This window comes from Trachurus trachurus, assembly GCF_905171665.1.
Source record: "Trachurus trachurus genome assembly, chromosome: 13".
Lineage (NCBI taxonomy): Eukaryota > Metazoa > Chordata > Actinopteri > Carangiformes > Carangidae > Trachurus > Trachurus trachurus.
Genome location: NC_139892.1, coordinates 29,283,882 through 29,307,292, shown reverse-complemented (window position 1 = coordinate 29,307,292; position 23,411 = coordinate 29,283,882). Strand labels below are relative to the sequence as shown.

The 23,411-nt window shown below is 41.6% G+C and overlaps 1 protein-coding gene across 3 annotated transcripts in view; it reads left to right on the top strand.

The window, feature by feature from the left end:
- The first annotated feature begins 489 nt into the window (after positions 1-489).
- synrg (synergin, gamma) overlaps positions 490-23,411 on the top strand; it is a 38,628-nt gene continuing 15,706 nt past the window's right edge. Inside the window, exons 1-15 of one of the 3 annotated variants that reach the window (XM_083985061.1) lie at positions 490-535; positions 6,340-6,380; positions 7,613-7,749; positions 8,076-8,203; positions 8,454-8,559; positions 8,654-8,765; positions 9,676-10,092; positions 11,564-11,842; positions 13,036-13,113; positions 13,269-13,465; positions 14,519-14,764; positions 14,874-15,013; positions 16,735-16,859; positions 17,433-17,495; positions 18,686-19,654. In XM_083985061.1, the coding sequence (XP_083841187.1) occupies positions 501-535; positions 6,340-6,380; positions 7,613-7,749; positions 8,076-8,203; positions 8,454-8,559; positions 8,654-8,765; positions 9,676-10,092; positions 11,564-11,842; positions 13,036-13,113; positions 13,269-13,465; positions 14,519-14,764; positions 14,874-15,013; positions 16,735-16,859; positions 17,433-17,495; positions 18,686-19,654 (3,073 nt within the window). In that variant the 5' untranslated portion in view covers positions 490-500. Of the gene's footprint in view, positions 536-6,339; positions 6,381-7,612; positions 7,750-8,075; positions 8,204-8,453; positions 8,560-8,653; positions 8,766-9,675; positions 10,093-11,563; positions 11,843-13,032; positions 13,114-13,268; positions 13,466-14,518; positions 14,765-14,873; positions 15,014-16,734; positions 16,860-17,432; positions 17,496-18,685; positions 19,655-23,411 lie in introns of all 3 variants that reach the window. The other 2 variants (XM_083985060.1, XM_083985062.1) reach the window with 2 other exon arrangements.

Below are 23,411 nucleotides of genomic sequence, written 5' to 3'. Positions count from 1 at the left end.
TCTCATTCTGACATTAACAATCACCAAATCCAGAAGGTGGCAGTAATGCTACAATAAAGACGACAGCTGCCACAAAACACTGAAAAAGAAGAAGAGGAGAGACAAGCGTGAAGAACTGTAACTGTAAAGCTTTATCAATGGAAACGACATGTGAAAGAGCTGCTCCTGACAGACTAAACTCAGGGTTTACCAATACCACACCACAGGGAGAGCCGTGCCCTCGAGGCTTACTTCAGGGCTTTAACTGCCAAATTCACCAGGGCGGAGGCCCGTGGTGCCTGAGATGCTGAACTCAGAGCTGTAGTAGACGCGAAATTAATTTTAGGAGAGATGTGCCTGGCAGACTAAACTCCCAAAACCAAAGGGCAGATGAGCTCTATTACACTGTAGTATCTAAGGTGGGGAGCTGCACCTGAAAGACTAATCTCAGGGCTTCGAACTCTCAGTGTCCCCTCGTCACTGCTGACGTCATCCTCCTACTGGTGACCACTGACATCAAGATGGCGCTGCGGCCAGGATCTGGAGGAGGCAGCAGGTATTTTACTCTTTTAAAATGAACACTGGCCCTATAAACACGCTGTATTGGTTCAGTAGCCACCTCTTAAAGCGGCTTAGCCTCGCATTTAGAGGCCGAGAGGGAGCTGGGAGACGGCGCTGAAGGCTGGTTTTGAAGTCGGGGCTGATGTGTTGAGATGAGATGGCTGGTTGTCAGGTGTCACAGCTAACGTTAGCTAGCCGGGTCCTGCTCCTTCCTGTCAAAGTAGACGGGAAATAACGCCTTAATGTCGATAATACTAACATGTACGACGTGGGGGGAAAAAAATAAGATAAAAACGTCGTGTCGTCTGTAACACTCATTATCTCGGGAGCTTGCCGTATCCAGCGATACAACCACAACAGTCATTGGGAATAGATGCTCACAACTGTCTCAGGCCTGTGGACGGCTCATATTGTTGATATTTGGCCTCATCAGCTACGATCTTCCTCTGTTATCCGTTTATCCATTTAATATGCATATGTACACTGTAGTATCTAAAGCTGGAAGCAGATGGCACGTTTATGTCTAACATAAATGTTAAATTAGTTAATATTTTCTCTTTTAATACCTAATTCCCCTTTTCCAAATTTAGACAGTTCAACTGTACGTGTAATCAATAATTCTTCAGTAATCAGTTCTGTCACTCCACTCCTGCGTCCTCCACATCCCCAGCCAATAAGAAGTTGCTAGTGCACAGGTAATGCTCAGGTATCTCATTAAAGTAGCAGGATAATGGTGTGCAGAGGAGATGAAAAGACCCGTCTCATGATTTTTTCATAAGCTGAGCTGGAGCTGCTTGAATAATAAATGTGCTCTGGCTACAAGCAGACCAGCCAGGTGATACTGATCCGACAGGTGAAACCAAGACCTTCAAGACTGTGTAACTGAGTGCGGGCAGCAGGAAAGAAGTAGTTGAAAAGCAGATATGATGACAAGAGCTGGAGACGATTGTTGATGTATGATAGCTAGTTGTTGACGTGAGTCACATTTCTTTTTGTTTTGTTTGCTTTATGTTGGTTTGTAGAATCTCAATCCTCAAAATGTATTCCCAAGTTGAGGAGGAAAACCTGACTTAATTTAACAGGGTCAGTGGTTGTTGAACCATAGTATGCAATGTGTTATTGCTTTAGAATATAATTGTTATGAAACAACAACAAACTGTGAAAAAGGCAGAACATGCTGGAATCTAAGATTACATTTAATATCAAGTAAATGATATCAAACTAAGGCCTGTTTTGTCAAAACAAAAATTGCAAAATATGCCTGCTGATATATTCCTCTGTCTTGTTTTTGTAAAACAAAACAAAACAATGACAAAGAAGAACACCAAACCACCATATTAAGGCGCTGAAAACAGTCTGTGTTTTGAAATTTTACTTGATTAATTTCTGTTGGTGAACTATTTGATTGTTGCAGCTACTGTATAGTGAATGCCATTAGATTATATTTTTCTACTTGATATGGCAGCAGCTGTCACTAATCATTTCCTATTAGATGGACTTTTAGGTTATAGAGCATGACTGTTTTATGGCATAATATTGGATATGGTTATTGTGTTTTAAACATTTTAATCACTGGATTAACATTACATTAGGCTGACACTTGAGGAAAAGCTGCAGTGATTGTATTCACTTATTTTCACATTAAAATCAGCAACGATATGCTTATTGAATATAGCCTTTAATATTCAAGTGTATACCAATACACGGTGATAAGCTGTACAAGCTGTAGCTATGTGACAAATAAAGTACTTTATGCTTCTGATAAGACCTTATGAGAAGCTCTGTTTTAAAAAATGATATTTGCCAGGGACATTTATTGTCAGTTCTGCATTCAAATCCATTTTCATCTTTTTGCAAGCTATTCTAATGTAATGGATATGAATGAGCAGATGGTTTGGATACTTTTGGTACACAGTGTTTTTCCCTGCCAGACATGATAATTCAGCAGTAATAAAGTAAAATGTGTCAGGAGCACCAGAGTGGAAATCCAGGAGGTGGAGCAGTGGTGCAGCTTACAAAAACCTGCTTGACAGCCGAGGCAACAGTTGCCGTGTGAATGTGTCAGTATTATGAAGGCGGCAAAGTGGTTTTGCAGTGGGTGTTTCTCCCTCTTGCGAGCCTGTGACAGAGACGTATCATGTCTATATGAGGAGGCGATGATGGCCCCATTCGACTGGCCATGTGATTACACCATTCATCAGACAGCTGACCTCCTGAATGTCAGATGATTTCCTTTCTGTGAATCCCATTAGTCAAGATTGTGTTAGTCTTGTCTGTTCATTGTCACGAGTGGAGAATTAGAGTCACGGTTAATACATTTATTTTAAGTAATGGCAGCCAGTTCTGAATTTATGTTGGGTCACAATGTCAATAGTCGGCTTAATTTGTCTTGTCCATCTTAGTCTGTGGTAACCTGAGTGGGGCCTTCAATGCCTTTGGTTTACCCAGTTATTAAAGCTCGCCTTAACTTGGTCCCTGCCCACAAATGTCACTCATGATCCAAGTCAGAGCTTTGATTAGTTGGTTCGCTGGTCAGAGTTACGTGATGCATGTTTGTTTTGGACCAACATCCAAAGATATTCACGTTCCATCAAATTCTATAATTCTATAAAATGGAGAAACATTTAGGCTAAATCACTTAAACAATGAGTAAATGGTTAAAATGTTTAATCAAGCAGGAAACTGTGCCTCAAACCAGCCATTGAATTAATCATTTCAGATGTAATGGGTTCAGTGAAGTCTCAGCCCGCCTGTCTTTGTATAAGAGCACTTGTCTATCCACTGTAGACTCCACTAAAGGAGCTGTCTCAGAATAACCCAACAGTAATTTTTTGGGGCGAGTACTGGCGTCCTCTGTGATGATGACATTGACTGAAACTCCTGACCCTGCCTTCTGTCTCCCAGCTTTTCCAGCAGTTTGATGATAGCTGTTGGATGATTACAGGTCTTTTACAAGCCACTGGCCTGCCTGGCGGCCCCAGCTGCTATCACTGCTTATCTCCTTCTATGTTAATCTGCTCAGCCATGACCTGTTATTTGCTGCAGGATAGTGGGCAGAAGTGCCATAGTGCTCCTGTAAAAGCTTTTTAAGCTGCAAATCTTACGGGCAGCAGATGTGAGAAACCCTACAAGTCAAGCATCACTGAAGATAAAAAAACCCAGTCATGCGTCAGTGGACTGTGAAGGGTAACCTCTGCCGCTTTTTATTTTTAGATAATGATTCAGCAAAATAAATGTAAAGCTATTAATATTTTTGTCGCCTTTTAATACTCACATTGACATTTGGACCATGAGAGATGCTCTCCTTTTCATATCATCTCATTCAATTAGAGCTGAAACGATTTGCCAATAATTGGCCAATTGATCATTCATTTTGATTGATAGATTCATTAAAACTATTAAAAATATTCAAATAGATCAAATACACTCTCTCAAGGTCCAGCCTTTCAAATAGCAGGTACATTTGATGGCTACTTGTCTTTGTTGTATAGGCTAATAACTTTCAATCCAACAAACAAAGACATTTCAAGACGTCACTTTAGATTAGGGCATTTTTATTTTTAAAAATCATGCCAAGCAATTAACCAATTAATCAAAAAATAATCAGCTGATTAATTGACAAAACAATCCTTAGTTGAGGTCAATATTGAACATTAGAATCAGCAGACTGTCTAGTTTGCAGGCTGATGAAATACCATGAAATACCAGCTCCACCTGGTTCTGTAGCTACTCGCTGCTCCATTGTGTTCACCAGCTCACTGCCAGTCGACAGTCGTGGACAGGATTTATTTGGCAAATTAATCCTGATGAAAACGTTTGGCCCAGTAAACCAAAACAGTAGGCTGAGAGGTAAAATTTGTCTGGTAAAAGCTCTCAATCAGTCACTTCACAGGAACCATTTTCACATCCCCCACAGATCTTTTGTTCATTTTAAGATACTGACAATAGCGGCTTTAAAGGGATAGTTCAACATTTTGGCAAATTGGCCCATTGCCATAATCGCTATAGTCATAGCAGTAGGTTCGTTACCTTTATTTGTCGGTGTAAGCTATTTTTAGAACGGAGGAGCCGAGCCACAAGCTGTTCAGAGCTACACTATGGAGGCTAATGGAATTTCTTGGTTTCCCTCATCAAACTCATCAAATACAAAATCCCAAAACTCCAAAACGCTTTCGTGGACAAGTTGTGAGCTGCACAATCACCACGCTATGAGATAATAATAGAACGTTACGAGACAGAGTTGTTTTAGAGGTAAATTCATGCAAAACCGCTGATGCGCGTTGCGTTCAGGGACAGTTTTTCAGCAAGCAGACTCTGTATTTACCTCGAAAACGGCTCCGTTTCGTAACGTTCCATTATTATCTCATAGCGTGGTGATTGTGCAGGTCACAACTTGTCCACGAAAGCGTTTTGGAGTTTTGGGATTTTGTATTTGATGAGTTTGATGAGGGAAACCAAGAAATTCCATTAGCCTCCATAGTGTAGCTCTGAACAGCCTTCTGCTCCGCTCCTCCGTTCTAAAAATAGCTTACACCGACAAATAAAGGTAACGAACCTACTGCTATGACTATAGCGATTATGGCAATGGGCCAATTTGCCAAAATGTTGAACTATCCCTTTAACAACTTTTTACTGTCCTGATAATATTTGTAGTGTGGTTTTGCAATATTTAGTTTGTAATAATTAATTGACAAATGAAAATGACTCAACAATTTTGAGAATTGATTAGGTCATTTATCAGCTAATAATCCCCTTGTTTGTACCAGCATTACATGTGAATGTTCTGCTTCTCTTTGATATGCTTGTTAATCTTTGAGGCTTTAATTCATCTAATAAAAACACATCGCATTGAGCTCTGGGAAAATAATAAATGAACAAAAAATTCCAAATCCTAATCATGCAAGTAGAAGTAAAAATATAAACCAAACGTATTCCTTAATATTTGCCAAGGGTAGTTGGTAATTGCAAAATATTTGCTTGGACTGTGTTAAAGTTAGTCCTTTGCCTTTAATGTCGCCCACCTCTTGGATTAGAAGCAGAAGGCTACTTGCAGTCACGGGTAGCCGGGGCCTGGCTGGCTTGTTGCTCTGTTTGTTTCTGCATCGTCAGTTTCAGCCTGAAGATCAGAGCTGTAATAAGTTATTTGACAAATAGCTGAAGGCCTGTGTGGGTTGGCTCTGCTGAGGGAGAGACTTGGCCAACTTGTAGACTCCCTCTGATTAATTCTTAAAGGCTTGTTTCTCAGCACAGACCCAGTGACGAGTCTAAGTTGCCTGTGAAACTAAACTGTGCCAGTTTGGATGCTTTTTTAGCATTCATTTTAACATTTCAAAGGATGGGTATTTGAAAGCTGACCTTGAAACTGTTTTTTTTTGTGATAATGCTGAAACTGCTGTGCGATTGCAGTAAAAAGGCTCACCGCGAGACGGAACAATAGCAAAAGCACAATAAGGTACATACAGCATTCAAATGTGGTTTGAGAGACAAGAAACTGAACATGATGTCACTCTCAAGCAGCTGCGTGTAAACGGATCTGATTATGTAGGCTAATTGCGAGGCAAACAAGGCTTTTATGTCATTTCAATTATCCATTTGTATAAGAAATAACCACACAGACAAAAAGTCAAACTCAAATGCACATTGGAATCATTTCATGGAGAAAAAAGTTGTAATGATTTTGAAATAAAAGTGACTAAAATGAGCTTTGTCAAACATCTCTTTACCCTAGTGAAGTTACTTCACATTGTTTTACCTGTAGTTTGAATGTCCTAACTTGCATTTTTCATTTTTTTCTTTCAGTTTTATGTATCCTGTCGGAGGGGGTTTGGGACCGCCACAAGGTGAGTCATTCTGCATCTGCAGTTCTCAATTACCAGCTTTTATAAACTTTTTTACTTTTCAAATCTTTATTTTAATGTGTTTGAGATTTCATCAAATGCTGACCAAATATGCAGGAATTTCGGTGTGCTCAGTGGCTATAAGATTTTTGCGTTTTCAAGGTCACTTGTTGATAATCTAGTACCCTAAATCAGTTATTATCTCTGGATTGAGAATAGAAATTGTAAAAGGTTTAAAACATCAATAAAATTTCTTGATGTTGCTATGTTTTTTATTTCTTTTTAAAAAAAATTTGAATGGAACTAGTGCAGAAACTAAAGAGCTGATTTCCAAAAGTCGATACCTCTATTAAAAAGTTAAGATTCATGGCACGACATGCGATGTGATTGATTACACACAAATGCAGAACATGTTTAATTTGCCGGGTGTCACAAATGACCTAGAACAGGGATCGCTCATTAAAGATTCAGAATAGAAGTCTGAAAAAAAACTCCAGCCAGATTGCTTCTGCTTTAGTTCTCATTAGTCTTCCCTGTTAACGTTTGGTCATTGCCACTTAAGAGCTCCATGAGTCATTAGGCAGAAGTAAGCTGCAGCAAGGAGCACATACCTTTGTCACCCCCAGCGCTGTGCACCGCGGGGCCACAGATGTGCTATCATTTAGCCGTGTGTGCATCATGTTTAGGCTGTTGACTTTGCAGTAACTCTGCTGATAAACCATTCACACACCACTGGGACAGGCATCTCTCAGGGGTCATTACATGCTCCCGTTAGCAATGTCATTTTAGGCAGACAAATTAGAATATGTGCAGCCTCCTAAATAAGCCATTTATTCAGCCCGGTTGAGCCCTAACGCGGTGAATCATCAGGAGGTTCGAGTTAGAGCTGGCTGTCAGCTTACACAGCGTCCGTGAAAACAAACACACACTTTTCAACCCCCCCCCCCACTCCATCCTCTTGTTTTGCTCCAAGCTGTCACAGTGGTCACTAGAAAAAACAGATTAGGTCGTTGCTGAGCCTGTGTCATTTTCCAGCTACCCCTGAAATTGATTTGCCATCCTGAATTATGTCTACACTCTGGGGGCTTTCCCCCCCCCAAAGCCCAGACTTGTATTAACTTTTCCTCAGTGCACTTTAAATTGGACTTACTGTCATGCTTCAAATAGTAATCGAATACACTATTCTTTTCCGTGTCCACAGTACATCATTACAGTATTTGCGTGTGTTTCTGCAGGCATGGTACCCATGCAGCAACAGCAGCAGCAGCAACAGCAGGGCTTCCCCATTGTTCCAGTCATGCAGCCGAACATGCAGGGCATGATGGGAATGAACTTTGGCGGACAAATGCCCCCGGGAGCCATGCAGATGCAGGTGAATCTGAAAATCTGCTTTCTTTTTTTTTTTTCTCATCCTGTGATTCTTTGTCTGATTGTGTTTTTCTTGTTCTAGTTCCTTCTATTGTCATCTGCATTTGTGGTGTTTTAACGAACTTGCTAATATGCTGTATTGATTTAACTGACTTCATTCACTGCTTGGCATTTTTATTCATCATTAGTACCATTAACATGATGCTGATTTGCTTTGCTTTTTCCTTAGTGTGAGTATTTGACTCAAGAGAAATGAGTGTGTGATAGTAGGAATACTAATGAGATTTCTGATCTGCTCCCTTTTTTTTTGTATGTTTTGGTTACTAACAGGGTGGGATGGCGATTGGTATGCAGAGCCCTGGGATGCAGTTCTTGGGTCAGCCACAGTTTATGGGTATGAGACCTGCTGGACCCCAGTACACTGCTGACATGCAGAAACAAATGGCTGAGGAGCACCAGTAAGACATTTTTTTTTACACTTATATCATGGAGACTGTGTGTAAGCACGAATGCTCACATCAGACAAACAAACACGAGCATAGTATTAATATGTAAACTCTGACAAACATGGATGAATATTGATTTTTCCCCCTATTAATTTATACATTAATAGTCCTCATGTTTTACCTTACCCTCAACCCTTTCAAGAATATTGTGTTTCTTTGGTGCTGCATTTAAATCAATTTTCCTGCTCTTCCTGTGCGATAGAAAGCGCCTGGAGCAGCAACAGAAGATGCTGGAGGAGGACAGGAAAAGAAGACAATTTGAGGAACAGAAACAGAAGCTGAGGCTGCTCAGCAGTGTCAAGCCTAAGGCCAGTCTCTCTGATACATCCTGATCACCTGAGGTGTTCACCGTCCATCTTTCTCGCTCTCTGGGATATTGATACTCTATTGTGCTGTTCTCAGACAGGGGAGAAGAGCCGTGATGATGCCTTGGAAGCAATCAAGGGCAACCTGGACGGCTTCAGTAGAGACGCAAAGATGCATCCCACTCCATCATCACAGACCAAGAAGCCAGGTACTTTCACCTAAACACTTGTCGTACCTGTAATCCCTGTGATTGTTCCTGTTGTGCTTCTCCATCAGCACAGACCTGCTCACTGTGGCTCCGTCGTTATGCCTCCGTCTGAGATTAATAACTGGATTGGAGGCAGGTCTGCATGATAGCCACCCAGCTGGCAGCCAGATGAGCCAAATTTGGGATTTCTTTCTGTCTGAGTGCAAAATCAATTTCTTAGTAACATTTTTTCTCATATTATTTTTTACTGTCTTTCACTTCTTCTGTACATGTTTCAGTATTTAGTATTTACGTTTTTAGTACTGGCCACAGGTCATAGTGTCGTAGATTTCCCTCACTTTACCTCATGTATTCATAGTAATAAAGCTAGTATTGCTGTACAACCAGAAGTTCCAGTCCTTTTTACTTTTAGAAACTTTAGATTGAAGCTCCTTGTCACAAGTTTCATACAACTGTGAGTTGCAAGCAATCAGATTTTCACCTTTTAAACCTCTCAAACATATAATTAGTTGTTGGAGAAGTTACTGAAGAAGCTAAAACTGTCTACTCCAGGGGAAAAATGAAAAGATGAGAGAAACCTCAGAAGTAGAATATAGATATGTGCTGCAGATCAAAGTTTTTTGATTTTCTTTTATATAGGAAAAAGCAAAACATCAGATTGGGAACCTCTGCTTTAGAATCATTAGTCTGGTGACAACATATACAAATGCAGAACATGGATAAACACTATTTCATATCTGAGTGTTAGTTAAACACAACATGTTAGGATTTTATTTGAATCTGCAGGGTTCTGCAACTTCTGGTCTTACACAAAATAGTATTTCACTCTTTCACTGTGCAGCCCTTGTTTCATTCTCCATTGTAGTGTGTCCTGTGTTGTGCCATCATCATTATTTCTTCATTTTTGCAGACTCATCGCCATCACACCCGTCTGTCACCACTCACTCCCTCCCCCCAGCATTGTCTGAGGACAATGACGAGTTTAGTGACTTTCAGGGGCCTGTAGATGCCCCAGCCTCCTTCCCTCCGTCCTCCTCCCCCTCCTCCACTTCCGCCAACTTTGGCCTCTCCTCTCAGGCTCACGTTCAGCCTTCACCCCCTGCCCCCAGGCCAGGTTTCTCTGAGGACGATGATGAATTTAGTGACTTTGTTCAGGGTCCTGTAAACACTCTCCCTTCCTCCAACCTCCACCCCTCCTCTCAAGGCCAAGTGCAACCTTCGTTCCCCTCCTCACAATCCCTTCCTCAGTCCCTTCCTGCCTCTGTGTCCATTCCCACTGCCTCCCAACACTCTGCTGTCAACACCAGCTCCCAATCTACATTTCAAGGTAACTCTTCTTTTGCTTTGTTGACACCTCCCGTCCCATCCCCATAATTTATACTCAACAATTTACGCTTTGAGTTTGTTCAGAGGGAGTTTTGTACTTTTAGAGCTGCTTCTATTGCTGATGCCGAGTATTTTTACTTTTACCTGTGGGTTTTGGTCGGTCTTGGCCTGCGTTGCAGTGTGAGAGCATGCTGCCAGCACAGCATATGGCCTCATTACCTAAAACCCTTAAAGCTACCAGATACTACAAACTAAATAAGATGCTGAATAAATAAGAAACCCAAATTGCTTCATCCTTAGAGGCGTTGTTTGTCAGTAGGTTTTAACCATGTAGTTGTTGAATCCACTGCTAAATCAGTTTATGGATTCTGCAGTGACAGAAGGCAGTCGCTCTCTTGTGTCGTCTGCTGTCTGTCCGCTGAGACGAGCAGCTGGTCTGTGACATCTCTCATTCTCTAGATGATGAACGACAGCACAGTGAGATCGTCTTCTGACCAGAGCAATACAACGGCCATCCCTCCATCGAGTGTCACCCCCAATCCTCTTAAGACATTTCTGACCTATTTGTTTAGCATCTGGAATAAGCAGATTAGACGGCATCAGGATTGCTTGCCTGTAATAAAGCAGAAGAGAAGAGACAGAGGCCTGTTTTTAAGATTGCGTTGAAGAAAGTTTTTTTCCTCCTGCTGACCTCGTAATAGTGGATGAGGCAAACTCACTCCAAGCATGTATTTATATTGCAAGAGGAAGGCTGTGTGTGGGGAAATAAACATTATATAGCCTCAACAAGAATGTTATGTTAGCTTATAAATATGATCTTTCATAAAAAATGTAAACTCCTTTTCCAATATTAAACATGTCAAATGTGGCCTGTGGAGTTCCCTGTAAACAAAACAAAATATTTTTTGGTTCTTAAGACAACAACAAACGTGGCATTATTTTCTTAATGTCAATAGCTCACTTCTTCTTCTTCTTCCCTGCCCATGTTGGCCTATTGCAACATATATTTGTGTGTTACCTCAACCTGTTGATTAGAAGAACATGGTGACACCATGGTAGGATTCCTATGTGTAAACAAAAAGGGACCCATCCATAGAAGAACAGCACCATAGTGTTAACTGAGATCTGAATCTTCAACAGTTCAGCTGCTTTACTTTGCGTTGAACTCGACCTTCTACAGTCCATCCATAGGTCAGGTAAAATAGGAACTCTCTTATTCACTAGCTCACTTAAACTGTGGTATTTCTGTATCTGATAAAGCCACAAGTTTTACTGCTTTTCCCATAAGTAAAATTAAAGAAGCAATTTTGTTTCTTTTGCTGCTTTCCTTCCATTTACTCACAGATGCTAAGTTAAGACATGATTGATGAACAGCTGCCAGTTTTGCTTCAGATGAATAGGAAACTTGAACTGCTCTGTATAGTTAGTCTGTGTTGTAAAGAAGCTTGTCCCTCATTCACTTGTTCCTCTAGGCCCGTCCCTGGAAGAGAAGCTATTCTCATCATGTGATCTTACTGCTGATAAGATGGCCCAGGTTAGCTTTAAATCCAGGCAGCGTTTGGCTGAAATTGGCCCTAGAACCAAAGTTTCAACCCAGTTTCAGTCCAGCAATAAAGCGAGGAACTGGGCTGTGGCCCCCAAGGACTTGAGTTCTGTCTTCATCGCGGAAAAGCCACCCGAGGCCCCAGTGGCAGCACCCAGCGCCCCCTCATCAGCTGCTGACTCATCCTCCCATACCAGTAGTGACAGTGGTGAGAGAAGTGCCTGTTTATTAGACTTCATAGCTTCTTCTTCTCTCCCATGCTTTGCCACGACATTAACACCCAATCAAGGCAGTCGTTTTCTTTCTGTCCTGGGGAAATATTTTCACTCTTTCTAACCCTGGCAAAATAATTGTCTACCTTTTTGTAACAGTTTAATCTGTTCTTTCTCTTTTGGTCTGAATTGGTTTCTTACAACTTTCTGAACTGGGCATCCTACTACTGTAGACAATGTTGTCTGTTGAATGAAATCTCAGCGACATCCTCTTCACCTCTGAGATTATATTGGACTGCTGGTGTCTTTGAGTTATACCCTCCCCGGTGTCTCTTTACATCTTCCCCTAAGCAAAGTATCTGCTCTTGTTTCTGCCTGCTTTACACCTGTTACCTCATGCCAGATCATGTCTGCACACATTGTTGAAATGGACTGCGTCTGTGGAGGTCCTGGGGTGATACCTCGCCGACCCAGTACTGCTGCCGTCTGTTCTCTCGCCGTGTCACACCCTCTCAAAGTACAACCTCTGGTGCATGCACTGCTTTGGTCTAACAGGGATGCGCATGGATTGGCAGGTGTCGCTGAGGCCCAAACATAATCCAAGGCTGATTGTGCATGCTACTCCGCTACTCTGCGCTGTAATTTGTTTGTCTGTGTCCATGTCCTCCATGTCACCAAGGGAAATATAGGCTCATCGTGGAGACCAGAGAGATTTGCAATAAGATTCATTTAACTGCCCAGGACTGATGGGAGTATTATGTGCAAAGCTGCTGCCTGAGTCTGCCTTACAGAGTGTTGGTTCAAAACGAGCCATAGCTTCTTTAAAAATGTCTCTTATTTGGAGTTAGACAGAAAGTTTATTTAGGTCAGTGTCTGCAGTTAAATAATCTGTTTTGGTTATTTTTTCATATAAAACAGTCTCCTCTCTCCCCTCTCCTTGAATCTAGAAATAGCTCACAGACTGATTTATAGATGTCTGACATGGCAGGATGCTTGTGACTCAGTGCAGGGGAGTTTAACATCTGCATTCAGCCTCCCAGACATCAGGTGTATGATTTTTTTTTGTAGAGTTTGATACAAAGCAGGGCTCAGCTGCCAGGAGGCTCGGCAAATCGTGTTCCTGAACAAGGCTTTTGCTATAACAACTCACTGTGTGTGCACGCATGTGTGTATTTGTTTGTGACAGCAGGTGTTGGCGTGTATCCACAACAAGAGCACATCCAGCCCATGCTGCCAGCCTGGCTGTACAATGACAGCCTTGTCCCAGGTAAACATTTACACATGAAAACATCCAGTGTAACATAACCAAATAGTTAGTATTTTGTGTAAAGAAATGATGATGCTGATTTCCAGTTTAACCTTTAATTTGCCTTCAGTGTAGCATATCATTTTCTTTTATTTTCTGTGTTTTTCTAACCTTAGAAATGTTCAAGAAAGTTCTTGAATTCACCATGACTCCGGCAGGGATAGACACGGCCAAGCTCTACCCGATATTAATGTCGTCAGGTCTTCCACGAGAAGCACTGGGGCAAATCTGGGCATCAGCCAACCGCACAACACCTGGCATGCTGACCAAGGAGGAGCTTTACACTGTACTTGCACTAATTGGTGTGGCACAGGTAAATACTTGAGTCAAGACAAATTGTCCATTGAGAATAACTTCACTTATCCCCCCCCGGCTTCTGAAGAGGCGTGCCATAAATTCCACAATGAAATTTGACAGGCTTAGCTAGAAATAGGGAGAAAAAAGCAGCACTGTGAATCAGCCTAGGGCTTGTGAAGCATCGTAAGCCAAATATATGGCTGAGTCCACATCAGGCGGGTTTGGCAGGAGGCTTCTTATCATCGTCAGCCCGGACCTGTCACCACCACCCCTGGGAGGATGCAAATCTGCAGGCAGCTCACAAAACACTGCATGGCACTGCTTCCATGCAAGGAATAATAAGACGTCTTTGGAGATGTAAATCTTCAAGAGCCTTAAAACACAAACACAACAAGGTGGATTCTCTAGGGGGGGAAAAGTTTGAGTCTGCCAGTGACATCTATTCAAAGAAACTTGACTGTGTTGAATAATTTATATGCAAACATTGGCCTTTTTTTATACTTCAGTGGATACAAGTAGGAACTCAGCTGTGGTATCTCTCCTGATCTTTGTCATTTTCAAATGATCTCACAATTTAACTGATAACCCCATTTGGGTAACTGTCGAATTTAATCGGAATCTGCGTTTTATATTTAACATTCATATAAATGAAGTTATGAAACCATAAAAGATTAAGTCATAAATTTGACCAAAATCAACACATTAGTCGTTTAAACTTATAATACTATCTCACCTCCTACCTTGTCTGTGTTTCCGAGTGATTGTCTTACATTTCTTCTCATCTGATCTTTAAAATTGTCAAAAATATATATGGCGACATTTTTAGAGCACTTAATAATAACTTCCTCAAACAGCTGACAAACATTGCTCAACCAGGAATAAATGGTGTATTTATTGTGTACTATTTTCTGCAGTGACTGGCTTCATACGTATTTGGTGCCCTTGTGAATATTTTCATGGCTCAATAAAAACAGTGGCCCTGTTCATTTGTAGAGGAGCTCATTGTCGATTACGAAAACATTAAATGTCACTAGTGGTGTCCTTTAAACCTGTTTCTTTTCCGTTTTAGAGCGGCCTCCCAGCAATGAATGTGGAAATCCTCAGTCAGTTCCCATCTCCTCCAGTGCCCAACCTGCCAGCCCTGACTATGGCCATGGCTCCTGTCATGCCACAGCACCAGCAGCCAATGATGGCCCAGCCCCCAGTCTCCATGGCCATGCCTTCACCAGCACCACCGGTCATAGCCATGGCACCCGCAGCACCCGCACAACCGCCCACAAACACTAACTTCATCGCCAGCTTCCCTCCCACACAGGTAACACAGCCAAGCTTTTGGTTTAACCTTTTTCTTGGACGCTGATTCTGTGCACTCATTGCTGTAGTTATCTTAACAACCATCCTATTAACTAACGTTGTGTATAAAGGGAACCAAAGCAGATGACGATGACTTCCAGGACTTCCAGGAGGCTCCAAAGGTGGGAGCAGGTGACCAGGCCTTCACTGAGTTCCAGGGGGAGTCAGGAGGAAGTTTCCCCACCACCATAGCACCTCAGCACCAGAATAGGTACAGGGTGCGAGTGCTGCAGAGATATTGAATATGCCTACATAGGTTATTCATTTTTTGGATTAAAAATATTGCAACTTGCAATTTGAATTTTGCCTGCATTAGTAACAGTGTCTCCAAAATGCTCAAGTTTTAGTTAGCAACCATTACCAAATGCTGAATTTCCAGTTCAATAGGTATCTTGAGTGTTCCTCATATTTCTGACTCAAGCTGCTTCTGTTATTCTTGATGAAATGATATAAGTGTTTGCAGTGATGAACATCTAATATTCAGCCCTAGATGATTATATATAGCCAGGTTATTCTGCATAATATTTGTGTCTCTTACATTGTCTGTCTGGAAACCCTATAGTCAGACATACTCTCTTAATATCTTGCAATAACCTCCCCAGAATAACAATGAGTTTTGGTCAAGTCTTAATGAATTCATTTCAGTGGACAGTACTGTAGATAAGCTCATTTCTTTATATTACTTTCCAGCTCATTTGGAGAGGCTGTCCTTTCACAGAGAGGAAGCTGAAAGGCAATTATAAACTGAAAGACAAAGAGAAAGTAGAACTTAAGAGGCATGGGCGTTTTATTTTTCAATTCTATTATTCTCCTCAAAACACACACTCCTAGCTGTTTCAGCAGTGTAACAAGAATTTCACAGTCTGAGATTGGTATCTAATTAAATGAGAGCCTGAGAACGTCTTGTTAGAGTGCCAGTCTGAAGTGGCAGGCATAACTTACTGTCAGATGTCATGCTGAGAAAGGGCTTTGAGGAAACCAATATTCACTGGAAAGAGAGCTAACAGATTCCTCTAAGTGCTTGATTCTTGTTATCAGATCAGCAACAACTTGTGCTCTGTAAAGGAAGCTTTTTACGCATGCTCAGCTTTGTTTTTGTATCTCACAGGAACATCAGAGCATACCACAAATAATTAAGTTAAATCCATACAAAAACCAAAGTGCAATTTATATTTTGACAGGGGAGTTATGTGTCGGATTTTATATTGTCTTGTCTTTGATTGTTGTCTGGTAACTGTTGCCACATAACTCCCAATAAAGGAGCCATTTTCTAGTCTTTGTACCTAGCTAAGCAAAACTAAATGACACCACTTATGTACAGTATATCAATCTTTTCATCTAACATAAACCCAAAATGTCAACCTGTTCCTTTTGAATTCAATGTTGTCAGTATCTGTGCGCAGATAGTACAGTAGACGAGTTAACTCCTAACTTCAGGCACAGGACTTTGACTTTGAAAATCCAAGAGCACAATTTCATATACTTGAACAGAGCTATTTGATTTCATGCCATTTGACAGCAACATAGCTTAAAGAAGCTCAGTCATCTGTGCCCAAAGCTGTTAATGATGTCAGGCAAACCTTACTCATAATCAGAGCAGCGTAATGTTGAACAACAAAGATCATAACCAGATAAACACTAATATATGACCCATGCCTGTAGAGCTTTTCACAAGAGATTAAGTCTCTTTTCATCATGTTTTGTTCTATATAAAGTTAAGATATAGATAAAAACTCCCTCAGCATGCATCAGCATCAAAGTCAGTATAATGGTTGGTAGAATGAGAAAGTAAAAAAAAAGAAAAACCTGTGACTCCAAACTTTTGGAGCCCAGAGCAAATGTTCAATCAGCTCAGGCAGCTTATGGGGATTAAACTCTACTATTAAACCTCACTCTTCCTGATGTCTGACTAAAGCTATTGTGTCCCTGCAGCGCGCCTGCCATGCTGACTCCAGTGTCTGGTTCCTCCTCCGCCTCCGTCACATCCTCTGATAAGTACGCTGTCTTCAAGCAGCTGTCTGTGGATCAGCCTGCAGAGCCTACACCACATGCCTCAGGTACCTCATACATACACCTCAGAGAGGCTTTATGGTGTGTTAGGAACAATGTCTGCTCTGCAGCTAAGTAAACCATGGGAAGAAAAGATTAGTAGGTTAGGAAAGGAAACATTTAAGCCACAGCAACACAGAGGATAACATAATTCCTGTTATTATTTTATAGTTGGATAACAGGCAAGGATTGATTGAAAGCAGAGAGTGACACATCACTTCTGGTATCTATCACTTAAACAGGCTTCATTTCACATTTCACCCAGACACAGCTAAGGCATAGTCCAACTACTGTTTTGTAGATTCTGAATTGTTATCCCATCCAATTCACCGAATAAAGCATTTATTGTGAGTTCAAAAATAATACTGATTCCTGAAGGTAACCTACAAGACAAAGTCTTATTAAACTGTAATGCAGAGGAAGCAGTTTCCAAAGCAGCCAAAGTCCAAAGTTTTATGGAAATCTTTCTCAACTACTTAAAAACTCAGTAACTCAGTGTGTTACTTGTTGGACAACTTTAATTACAGCAATACCTGCCGGTCTGGTAAATGTCTTCTTTCTTTTTATGTGTTTTAATCCAGATACTGGAGACAAATACAGTGTTTTCAGACAGCTGGAGCAACCCGCCGACAAGAAACCAGTTGGTAAGAAAGTTACACATTTAGGTCAACACTCGTGCACTTACGTACATATTAGTGAATCCATAGCTTTTGGGGTTTTTTACCTCCTTTTTTCCTTTTAACCAAACAACAAAGATTGGGCTCTGAGATGGTCCCTGTAAGTAAGTGGCTAGAGGAACAAAAATGATATTACAACCTCCTCAGGAAACAAACATTTATTGTGAAGAGAGTGCCGTTACTTTTAGATTCCCTCTAATTAAACATTTTTATTTAAACTTGGGTAAAGCTGTCAGACCACTATAATGACATGTTAGTATTGTTCCATATTTACACCCTATCTTGTTTTGCAAGTCTGCAGTGTTGATATAAGTGTGTTTCCCGTCCCTGTTTCATTAGAACAGTTTCCGATGGGGACGTCTCTTACAACTCCAGTAAGTCATGCTTTGCAGTGACCTTTCCTTGGCATTGTCAGACTCCATCTCCTTAATGAGCCCATTAGTTATTTTTCTCCGCTGCACACTAGCAGTGTGAACAGACTCTCTATTTTAGTCCATGCATACCACAGTGGATTAACAGCTGCCGAAACACGACAATGCATTCTGAATTTTTTCTGTGTGTTTTTATTTATTTTATCACTGTCATGTAGCATCATTTTGACATAAAAAGACAAATAATTCTGGTATAATTTTAGTGTATATATGAGGTTTCTCATTACAAAAATATCCATCTTAACCAGTAATTTTAATTAATCTTTAATGTAATCTTTCTAAAAAAAAAACATCGTTGAACATTGGCTCAGAAGTCAAATCTGTCTTTTAAAAACCAACTTCACATGTAAGACATGAAGGAGAAGTTAACATTTTAAGATGGAGATTTGTTTAGCAGAAAACTCAATTATATTCTGTCCCATTTTGAACAGTTGACTGCATGGTAGTGGGGACGAATTAGTTTTAAGATGTATTTGCGTTGTGCAGTGATGTTTGCCGTTCTGTGTTCACTCTGCAGCCCACAGCTCATCTGATGGCTGGGAGTTTACCATGAGCATTCACGATGCAGCCGAGGCAAACTAATCCACCCGCTTCCTTCCTTGTAGGAATGTAAAGTGACAGAATCGTGGCTGTCGCAGAGGATTTTTTTGTCTGATATCCCATTAGATCTGCCTGCCATGTTAAATGTTTTTTCACTGATCCTAAGTTGTTATCTCTGGTTCACAGGGGAAGTATTTGCAGATTTCAAGTCTGTCAGCGCTGATGACGGCTTCACAGACTTTAAAACCGCCGACAGCGTCTCTCCACTAGACCCTTCAGAACAGGCCAAAATCTTCCAGCCTGCCTTCTCCTCTGCTTTCCCAAACTCTCAATCTCTACAACAACTACCACAGCAACAGCAGCCAGCAGTGTCTCTTTCTCAGCCCAAAAACCCTCTAAACATGGCCGACCTGGACCTTTTCTCTTCTATAGCTCCCTCTGTTCCCGCCCCCACCGAGACAAAACCCACCTTCCCCTCTGTATCTGTGCCCCCGTCTTTAGTGCTCCTACCAGGTGGAGCCAAACCCCGGGGGGCGGGGGCAGATGATTTTGGTGACTTTGCCCTCTTTGGCTCCTCCTCTGACGCCACGCAAGCTTCAGCAGCAGGTGGCGCTGCAGCCGCGCCTCAGGACGACTTTGCAGACTTCATGGCGTTTGGCAGTTCTGGTGGGGAGCCGAAAGGGGGAAGTAGTGCGGGTGTCCAAGGAGAGACCTCCACCCAGCAGCGGCCTCAGCAGAGCACAGACAAATACGACATATTCAAGCAGCTGTCTCTGGAAGGAGGTCTCGCCAGCGATGACACCAAGGAGAGCGGCGGCGGCTCCTTCTCCTCCCTCAAGAGCGACACGGACGACTTTGCCGACTTTCAGTCTTCAAAGTTCTGCACGGCGCTCGGGGCTTCGGAGAAGACCCTGGTGGACAAGGTGGCCGCTTTCAAACAGGGCAAAGAGGACTCTGCTTCCGTCAAGTCGCTCGACCTCCCGTCCATCGGGGGCAGCAGTGTGGGAAAGGACGACTCTGAGGACGCACTCTCGGTGCAGCTGGACATGAAGCTGTCGGACATGGGCGACCTGGCTTCAGGAGACCTGAAGCACGTGATGTCGGACAGCTCTCTGGATTTGCCAGGTCTCTCCGCCCACCAGCCCCCTGCTACAGGTGAGGAACTAGTGCGTTTGCTCTGGTGAGGCCCCGTCTGGTTACACACAGTATTAATTCCAGGGCCAGCAGCGGCCTCTCCTCCTCAGTGCCCACTTATGACCACCAGACAAGGGGTCAAAGGGCAAATGATGAGTTTAATTTGCTCAAATACAGAAGACAGACATAACACTACATGAGTAACATATCATACTAGTTGCATCATATCTTTCATTCTACATTTCATTCCATCTCAACATATTTATTTATTTACATATTTATTTATATATTTATTTATTTATGTATTTATTTTAATCTTAATTCCTCATTCCCCTCCCTCATTCTTTGCGTACATTATGATTATGATGATTATAACTGTTATTGTAGTGACAGAAAGGTCTGGGCCCATATCTCTGTTTATTTGCAAATGAGTGCATTGGGGGTGTTTCATCCAGACTATGGTTTAATCTTGAAGCTTGAATTAGGGCGAACTCCACACCTGTAAGCCTCACCTGGTCCAAGCCCACACCAGTCGAGAGCCGAAAGCAAAGGAAACGCACGTACCGAAGCTTAACCACAGCGGAGTAAAGGCTCATTATGGAGATTTATGACCCAAAGTTCCTTCTATTTTAGCATCTTGTTAACCATTGATCTAGGTGTGTCTTTATACTGTAGCTCATTGGGTAGAGCGGATGCTGGAGAGTGTTTTACTCCTTCCCCGCAGTGAGTCCGAGTTCGAATCCCCCGCTGGTCCTTTCCTGTGTTCCGCTCACTCCTCGTTTCCTGTCTCTCTCCGCCTGTCCTCTTGAAATAAAGGTGAAAAAGTCCAAAAAGATACTTTTAAACCCTCCTCGAAGGTACAAAGTGAATGTAGATAGTGACACCTATTAACATTTAATTCATTTAGCCTACGACCTAAATTTAAATTCAAATTCAATTAATTTATTTATAAGTTTAATTTTATCTGTATTGGTGTACATGATATTAGATTTTATTTATTGTAATGAATTTCATTATTTTATACCTTATCATTTTATTATAGTCTACTTGCCAAAAATGAGTACCCGGAAATGTTGAGTACCCCAAAGTTTTATGTTAGAAATATATAGTATGGGTCCCCAGTATTCAGAAACTGCCGGATGCTAACTTATATATATTGGGCAATTAGCACAATTGACATAATTAGCATAAATTAGCATAATTGCCTATATGGGCAATATTTCAGCAAAATTGACTTGGCTGATCTGGGCAATATTGGAGTGGTTTTAGGGGTTATTGATGATGCTGAATCCATTTCTGACATTTTCAAAATTCAAAATGGCTGTCTAAACCGGAAGGGACCAGATTGAAATCCATCAAAATCGGCCCACTGGCGGTTTAAATCTGGTCACTACCGGTTTAGACAGCCATTTTGAATTTTGAAAATGTCAGAAATGGATTCAGCATCATCAATAACCCCTAAAACCACTCCAATATTGCCCAGATCAGCCAAGTCAATTTTGTTGAAATATTGCCTATATAGGCAAAATATGCTAATTTATGCTAATTATGTCAATTGTGCTAATTGCCCAATATATATAAGTTAGCATCCGGCAGTTTCTGAATACTGGGGACCCACACTATATATTTCTAACATAAAACTTTGGGGTACTCAACATTTCCGGGTTCACAATGGGGCCCTATGGGCTGGCAAGTAGACTATTATTACATGAGGGTGAGTGTGTCAAAGCACCGACAGAACTGTCTTGCTCCAGACCAGGATTGCCCGGCAGCATAAGTCACCATGGTTACAAGTCTGGCATTCGTGTTAACCACTTTGATGGAACGGAGTTGAAGCTCAGGGTGATGGAACGGAAAGTCGGAGTTTAGGTCGAAGTGTCAGGCTTAGCAGAACTATGCTTTCCATGGTTACCGAGGTGGAGATACAGTACGTTAACGAGGTACAGATTATGTTAGCCACGTTGACGGAACTCAACTCTCACTAGAATAAGCGAGACTCGGCCATTTAAGCCAGACTTTCAGCTAAGCGAGCTCGGTGGAACAGCCCCCTCGGTCTTGATGTGTTGGCAGTCAGAGTTTGTAGATAAAGTCCCCAGCTGCTGTCTGCGTGACTCGGATAAGCTCCCTGTTTGTTGTGTCCACGCTGCAGCGCAGACCTTTTCCGTCCCTTCAGTGTACCTTTTTGTCTCCACAGGCCAGTCTGTGTGTGCGTGTGTATGCGTAGGTGTGCGCATGTGTACGTGTGTGTGTGTGTGTGTGTGTGTGTGTGTGTGTGTTGCTGATGTGTCTTGCAACACAAACAGAAAGGCTGAATTGAATACAGACGAGTACAGGAGGGTTTAACAGTGATGATCCTCTTGTTTATTTTAATCACAGGTTTTGCACAATAGGCTGCAGTTTACCAAAGGCATAATCTGTAAGCCATCATTCACATTTGTTTTGAACTATTTAAGCATCTGGTTTGTGCCGATTGCACCCCAGATAATATACTTTTGAGTAGCTAAAAATGAAATAGTACCGTAACTAGGAAATTCTGCATGCAGAAACAGCAAACAAGCTATTTTCAAATAGAGCTACAATATTTTGTGTCACAAAAGCAGCTGAGATGTTAGGTGCATTAGAGCTGGATGCAGTACAATTTTTGTGTTTTGAATGTGAGCGCGTCAGCTATTGTATTACCCTGCAGTATTTTCCGACTTGTAATGCAGTATTATTTCATCTGGCCGTCTAATTACAAGACTTTTCCATAATCGTGTATCAGCTTTTTCTCCCCTACCTCACATCCATGTAAGTGGAGTTAAAGTTTACCTAGAACTTGTTGTTGGGCCGTTTATTTAAAAGGAAATCCAACTAATTTCCGTAATAATCAGGTAACGTCCATGTCAGTGCTCCCGTCTCCTCCTCTCTCCACTGCTCATCATTTATTCATCAAGCACCTCACCTTCCATGTCACGGCTCATGTTTCACAGAAAACATTCAAGACCATCTCTTCATGTAACCAGAGACTGCGTTTCAATCTTTTTCAAATGGAAACCTTGCAACTCAGATGTTTATGCCTTTCATTTTTAAACTTTATTTGACAGTTTTGAATGGTTTTTTGCGAAATATGTACAAGTTGACAAGGTCCTCACCTGACAAGTCATGCCTTCACATGTCTGCATGGATGTTAAAGTATCTCAAGATATCAGTTATTTATCAGTTCAATCACCTTGTAATGCTACCATATCAGTTCAACCAAGGAATCTATATTCATTTCCTTGAATAAAGGAAATCATAAATGTAAAACATCCCCATTGCCTTATATCAGTTTCTGTACAGTGGTCAGATTTTGGTTGAACCCAAACAGGCCTCTCTGTACAGAGAGGAAAACGATGTGTTCAAACAAATAGTCCATGGAAATGCAGCTAAACACTTAGGCTCCTGCTGATTGGGCAGAGACAGTGCCCAGTTTAACATTGACACATTCCTAAAAGCTTTTACGCTGCTCCATATTTCCCTTTCACACTTTTCTGCTGTTCTTGTTCTCAGAGAGCTCTGGGACACACCTGTCGTTAAAAGTGTAGCAGGCCGAGCAGTTTGAGCGCCTCACCACGCTTTGCACTGTGTTTCTGAACTTACATCGGTAATCTTAAAGAGACAGTATTTCTTTTGCAAGGTTCCTTTTGAGTCTGGCGCACAAAAGGAATCTATGATCTTACTTTTATTTATTTATTTTATACCGTTATCTCTCTGATATTGCAGCATGAATTTATCATGTGTGGCTCTATGGTCTGGCTCT